General features: G+C 37.6%; 1 protein-coding gene across 1 annotated transcript; it reads right to left on the reverse strand.

Moving 5' to 3' along the window:
* Positions 1-3168: 3168 nt before the first annotated feature.
* LOC133779988 (uncharacterized) lies at positions 3169-5476 on the reverse strand. The gene is made up of 4 exons (XM_062219878.1): positions 5437-5476; positions 4964-5150; positions 4686-4864; positions 3169-4583 (listed from the first exon to the last, which is right to left on the reverse strand). The coding sequence occupies exons 1-4, from the start codon at positions 5474-5476 to the stop codon at positions 3169-3171; spliced, it is 1821 nt and encodes a 606-aa protein (XP_062075862.1).
* Between the last annotated feature and the right edge of the window lie 1956 nt (positions 5477-7432).

Consider the following 7432-nt stretch of genomic DNA (forward strand, 5'->3'; position numbering starts at 1 on the left):
CAAAAACTTGATGGGCCCAAAACGGGTATGTTTTAAATATTTATATCACAAGCGCACAAATCGTTCATATAGAATAGTGATCGTGTAAGCAAGGATGTCGAACCCAAATGAGTTGTCTAAATTCAAAAAAGAAAACTATTTTAAACCAAAATTAATAAATTCTAACCTAGCTCCAAAGATTGATGAGATTTAATGTCATGTTCATAAAATAAAAGATTTAAAATAAGGCTATTTAAAAGAATAAAAATAAACCAATTATGATTTGAAAATAAGTTGTAAAATAAAGATTATTAAGACACTAGAATCCACAAAATGTAAGTTTAATAATACTTATTAGTATATTGATTCCCAAGTTTTAGTGATAGTTAAAATAAGTCAAGCTATCATTTTCCAAATAGATTTATAATTTTAAGCACAAATTATTTCTAAAAAGATAGGATTTTTCTTCACTTTTCAAAAAAAATATAATTTCAAAGCATTTAATGTGAATCAACCTAACGAAACAACAAAAAATCAAATAACATTATTTATAAGGCAAAACATAATATTTTTGTTCTAAGCATTGGATGTGTACAATTTAATGACACATCTTACACAAAGAATATTATGTTTTGTAAAATGAAGAACAAAGTGCAATATTATCTAACAATCCAAAACATGAGATATTAATGATGAAAGACATATACAAAGAAGAAAAATCCATAAATTGTGTTGCATTACAAGGGAAATCAACATACAACATAAATATTATCTAGTTACAAGTTGCTTCATCATGATCTTAATGATCTTATGAGAAAGATTAGAAGCACGTAACTAGAATAGAAATTAAAAAAGGGATAATTGTGGCAAAATTACCCAAAGTTTGGGTTTTGTACGCGGCATAGACCCAAAGTTTATTTTTAGTGGCAAAAGTATCCATAGTACCAAAAATTGTTATTCCGTTTGGTTTTCTCCGTTTGTGGCTTCTGGGTGTACACGTGTACGCACCAGATAATTCAAAACATTTCCTAAAACAAATGAAAAATAAATAAATGGGAGCTTTTGTTTTAAACCTTCTACTTCACATCAGATGAAGCCATTGCCGTAAAAAACCATTCGAACGTGGCTTAGGAAGCCATTGCCGTCGACTTAATAATCCATCGGTTGAGGGTCTGTGGCATTTTAAATGGCAACAAAAGGTTCATTTTCATCTCTTCGGGTGTGCACAATCGAGGAAGGAATAGGGATGAGTTTGATTGTGTGAGCTGCAATTATGGATTGCAATTAGTCGTGAGGACTTCATGGACCAAGCAAAATCCTGGGAGAAGGTTCAGAACTTGCTCCAGAGTGAAAGTAAGTTTCAATTTTTTGTTTTTGGTTGCGCGTTGCATTAGATTGGTGCTCCAGAGTGAAAGTAAGTTTCAATATGAAGCAAAATAGCATACTGAAATGTAAAACTAGATTGAAGACCAAAACCAAATTTAGATTAAAAGTCATATGTCTAAACCTATTTTTTGGAGGTTGTTGTTATAGTTATCTTTCATTTTTTTTTTGTTCTTAACAATCTTACAGTCTGATGGGGGTTGTGATTTCTTTCGGTGGGTCGATTCAGAGTCTTCATCATCTCGAAGAGGTATGGTTCCAGGATGGGTGAGAAGCTTCGTGGCAGAGGATGGAATACATGTTAAAAATGATGTTGCTTGTAATGTTTGTGCTCACTGTAATAATGGGATAACAATTATTATTAGTTGGGGAAAATTAATTTGTATTGTAATTGTTTTAGTTATATTATGGATCTTAAAGTAGTGTTGGTGTTTGGTTTGTAAAATGTAAACATTTGAGGCATCCTTATTGGCCTCTGTATTGTAATTATGTTAGTTTTGAATGAATGCAATTTGGTGAATCTTGTTAGTCTTTATATTTGGTGCACTAGATAAAAACTCAAGTGTTATTTATTTTACAAATTGGTTTTCTTATTTCTCAATGGAATTGAAAGAGAAAAGAAGTGCATCAATATTATTTCTTAATGATGTTCAACAACCTCCTGTAATGTTAAGCATAGATTTTTTGCAAGAAAGATAATGCAATATATATTAGCTTCCTCTTGAACAAAACATGATGTTTTTGGTTACAAACCAGAAAGTATAGAGGAGTGGCCTAATAACATATGTCATCTGTTATAGTTCAGTAACAAGGCTATTGCCTAAACCAGATTACATAAAACTAAACAGATACAAAAAATTAGGCTATTGCATAAAACAGAGGTTGATGACAAAAAAAATCTGCCATCTGGTTTTACTGTTGCTGAGATTGTTGTGGTTGGGTTTGTGAGGTTGAACCACCTTGTGCATCCTCCCTTGCTTGTTGCTTAGCTCTTCTAGTATTTCTTCTTACAGTTGATGGGGTTGGATTTTTCTTTGGTGGCCTTCCCATTCTTTTTCCTTTAACATTCTGCATGAGTATGAAAGGTAATAACATTAGTAGCCCCTCTATTTTGCTGCAATAGATTGCTACAACTATAGCAGTAAGATACCATATATCAGATTGCATACCTGATTACTATACCAAATTACAAGCAATAATTTCATACCAACTTAACATACAAACCAGATTTCACCATATTTTAACATATTTAAACATTTATACCTGATCCTTTGCTGGATTCTTACAAGAACACTTTGAGTGCCCTACTGACCCACAATTGCTACAATGGTTAGGCTGGCCTACCCGACTTGCTTTAGTTGCAGTGGCTGGTGGAGGCTCATCTGTTTCCCTCATGCGAGCTTTTTTTGGCCTCCCAGGCAACACAGACTCTGATGGTGGGTCTATGGGATTTTGGCATACATCTGGCCATTTATCAGTTGAGGGCATTGGTTCTATGATGCCAATGTATTGAGCCAAAAGGGTGTCCTTCTTATAAGCAACATCAACGAAGTCCATGATATTGAGATTACCACTCCATATGGCAGATAAGGCATGCCCACATGGTATCCCAGAGAGTTGGAAAAGTCTGCAAGTGCAGACCTTCTCAACCAAATTCACAGAAAAACACTCGAAGTCTTTATACTGCACCTGGAACCTATGAGCATTAGCCCTGGCACATTGACAATGCCTGGCAACTGATTTATTCTTCTCTATCACTTTCATGATCCTTTTCCCCACAGGCTGCATCCATTTGCTTACACTCTCTCATTTCACATAGTACCTACTCATCAACCAATACCTAATTTTCTCAAGCAAAGTGATAATGGGCTTCTGTCTTGCATCCAATATTGCAGTGTTGAAGCTTTCACAGAGGTTGTTCAATAGCATGTCGCATTTAACATCGGTCTTGAAATGACTTTTGAACCATTCAGAGGGACTTTTCTTCATTAGCCAATCAAAGGCCTTCTCATTAACACCCTTTAGTTCAGCCATTTTTCTCTTGAATTCTTCAGGTGTTGATGCTCGCGCACATGCCCATAATTTTTGTTTTAGCAATAGACCGGGGAACTCCTTCTTGAAGTTAGAATGTAAATGCCTCACGCATAATCTAATCTCTGCACCTTCAAAGAGAGTGGACAAGGCATTTGATAAGCCTTTCTTCCTATCACTGATCATTGTAAAATTTCTATGATCTACCTCACTCAAATCCTCCTTCAATAGAGTCAGAAACCATGTCCATGTTTCAGTGTTTGCCTTTTCACATATTGCATAAGCAATTGGGAACATAGAGTTCTCAGCATCAATACCAACAGCTGCAAGTAGTATCCCTTTGCAATACCCCTTTAAAAAACATCCATCCAAGCCAACCAAAGGCCTACAAGACTTAAAGCCATCTTTACATGCTTTTAAGCATATGTAGGCCCTCTTAAACACCCTCCTATCAGCCACCATATTGCTTTTAATAATGGTAGTACTGCCTGGCATCAGTTTCATTAGTTGTTTGCAATAATCATGAAGCACTGCATATTGCTCAGCCACAGAACCCTCAAGCATTAGCCGAGCCTTATTCTTTGCAGCATAAAATATGTGTCTACTAGGGTGAGAAAACTTACTGTTCGAAGTGAGTTCCTTGAAGTTTGCATAGTGCATGTTTGGGTTCATTCTGAATTGGGGTAAGAAGTGTTTTGCCAACCAAGGTGCATCCACCAGCTTGCTATTTAACCTAATCCCATAGTTGTGTTCATCCACCAAGGTGTTAATCTGAAATGTCAAATTATCCCTCTTTAGGACCCGAGCATACAAAGACCACCCACAGCCAGTGGCCTTACAAATAGCCTTTAACTTTGTATGATTATTGAAGAGGTAATTGAATTCTCTGTCTTTGCTTATGAAGTGTTCCTTTAGAGCTTCTATAAGCTGTTCAACACTTGCAAATTCCAACCCAACACTAAACTTGAAATCAGCCCATTCATCAGTAGGTACAAATTGCCTTCTACTTATCCTAGGAATAGGCTCATCATCATCACTGTTTAGGCTGTTTAGATATTCCTCATCTTCGAATCCATCTGAAATATCCCCATCCACTTGAGTGTATACTTCATTCACAGTGCTCCACCATTGACTTGGTGGTGTTATGATGTTCTCTTGCTGCCTAACTTCCTCTTCATCTAGGGCATATTCTGGCTCCACAAAGTCACCTTCATTGGGCTGAGGTATATTAGGCCTCGATGACTAGCCCAAATCACCAACTTATTGGGCTTCTGATTGGGCCCCATGCTGACCTTTGCCCAGTTTTTCCACTTGTGTAACCACTGGTTCTTCCATATCATCACCATCATCCTCACCATGGTCATCACCATCATCCTCACCATAATCCTCATTAGCAACATCCTCATAAACAGCCTCCCTAGTTTCATGCTCATTAGGGATATAAGGACCACTAACATACACATCCACATAACTATAACCCCATAACTGCATATCATCAAACATCTCCAGTACATCTTTATCAATAACAATACTTTTACCATCCTTGATTGCTTGATTTTTTTATACAAACCAGAAATCAAATGGAAGTTGGTATCCAAGCTCTTTCACCAATCTTTCCATGTCCAATAGACCAAAACAGTCATACTCACAACCATCAAAAAAGGACACACTTCCACCCTCATATTTTCTATCCCCATCAATATTTGAACATGTGCCCCCATGATGCACCACTAAAGTAAACATTTCAGAATTTTTTCCTATCCATTTAATACAAAAACCAATGTCAAAATCTATGACTATTACACATAAAACAAAACCAATTAAAAACCCCAAAACAGATAATAAAACCACACAAATTCAAAACACCCAAAACAGACATGTGGGACATAACAACATCTACTTTTGTTCAGTTTTTGGACAGCACACCAAAGCATTCGATGCTACAACACAAGAAAATAACAAAAAAATATGTGTCTGCTAGTATGGGGCAGCACACCAAACTGGGACCATAAAAACTCTACGAAATAGAACATAAAAACTTACCATAACTGGGACCAGGCTCTGAAGCAAGCCTCCACGACATCGTCAAGCGAAGTCACCGTCGAAATGGGTTAGGTGGTGGTCGGAACAGCTCGGGTTTCAAACTCAGGCAAACTCAGGTGGTGGTCGGTCACTCAGGTGGTGGTTGGTCGATTTCAGACACAACTTTGGGTATTTTGGGTTCATATCGTGTTTTAAAACAAAAGCTCCCATTTATTTATTTTCATTTATTTTAGGAAATGTTCTGAATTATCTGGTGCATACATGTGTACACCAAGAAGCCACAAACGGAGAAAACCAAACGGAATAACACTTTTTGGTACTATGGGTACTTTTGCCACTAAAAATAAACTTTGGGTCTATGCTGCGTACAAAACCCAAACTTTGGGTACTTTTGCCACAATTATCCCATTAAAAAATAAATAAAATACATACATACATGAAAATGCTCTTGAAAAACACTAAAATGGAAGAGAGAATGGTAGGAAAGATGATGGTTCCCCAAAAATTAAGCACCTCCGAAATGGTCTTGAAATTACATATTTATAGCCAAAATGAGATTATTAAAATAATCAATTAAAATTAATTAGATTAATTAAATTAATAATAATATGGCAAGTAAGGGTAAATTGTAGGGTGTGATGATGATTTTGTGGTGAAATATGTAGAAAAGTTTGGTGAAAATGTGGCATTTTTGGACAAAGGGACAATTTTTGGGCTCAAGAAGATGGGAAAGTGGCTGGGTGGTTGCTGGTGGTAGGTGGGCCAAAAGTTGGTGGGCTGCGTGGGAGGCAGGTGGGCTGTGTGGGGAGCTTCGGGCCTGGACTGGAGGCAGGCGAATGGGCCGAGTAGGCCAAAGGGGCTATAGGCTCGTGGGGGCTAGCTGGGAGGCTTCGGGCCCAGGGGTGCAGCAGGGAGGCGTGGGCCTGGTGCTGAGGCAGGTGTGGCCCAGTGGGTTGTTGAAGGCATCATGCCATTTTCCTTTGCTTTTCTCTCAAAAATGCTACTTTTTTCTTCATTTTTCTTGCTTTTCAAGAGCAAATAAAATACGACAAATTTCCTATAAAATAAATATAAATTAAATTAAAACTAAATATTTTCAATAATAAAATATACAACATAAGTTTCATGAAAATATTAATTAAAACTTAATTTACTTAAATAATTAAGCTAAAAAGTTCATCTTTTTACTTCTGATCTTAACAATACTAATTTCAAATAATTAAACTACAACATATTATAATAAAATATCTATAAAAACATATAAAAATCTAAAAAATCTAAAAAATTACAATAAGACTAATAAATTCAAAATTACTTAAAAACTTAATAAGTTACTTAAAAACTCAAAGACTAAGCAACAACTAGCACAAAAATATGGTAAAATAACTCTATTTTGTAGAGTTATCATTGAGTCGTGCCCGTTCTTTAGATAAGAGTTCGTCCCAGAGGACTTTAGACTAATATTTCCCTTATTGTTTGACCTTTATCCCCATTCGTATATTTGGCTGATGAGTTTCTTTGTTTGTCTATTTCGGGTGATCTGAAGATGTCCAACCTCGTGGCCAAGATGAAGGAGATGATCGAGGCCAGGGCGGCTGCGGCCAAGGCTTCGGGGAAGAGGGCTGCCGAGGGCCCGACCAAGAAAAAGGTGATAGAGCTGATCCTCAGGGATTCAAGGCCAGTCCCGGAAGTCTTTTAGGGGGATCCAGTAGCGAGTTATCTCCCGGTGATGTGTGCTGAAACAATCTTGCCCCAACCTGCTCCTCTCCAGGTCATTAACTTGGAACATAAACCCTCTGAAGGTGGAAGGGCAGAGAACCCGGTCGTTGGCGAGTCCACGAAGCGGGCCAAGAGGGCTAGGCCAAGGAACTTGCCTTGGCCGAGGAGCATTCCTCTGGGGGAAGCCTCATTGTTACCCAAGAGGTCTCGAAGGCTCCAGGGCTTCCCGTTAACCCAGCCCTTCCCGAGGAAGGGGACCTGGTCCTCCGGGAGGAGA

The sequence above is a fragment of the Humulus lupulus genome, chromosome 5 (genome assembly GCF_963169125.1).
Source record: "Humulus lupulus chromosome 5, drHumLupu1.1, whole genome shotgun sequence".
Classification (NCBI taxonomy): Eukaryota; Viridiplantae; Streptophyta; class Magnoliopsida; order Rosales; family Cannabaceae; genus Humulus; species Humulus lupulus.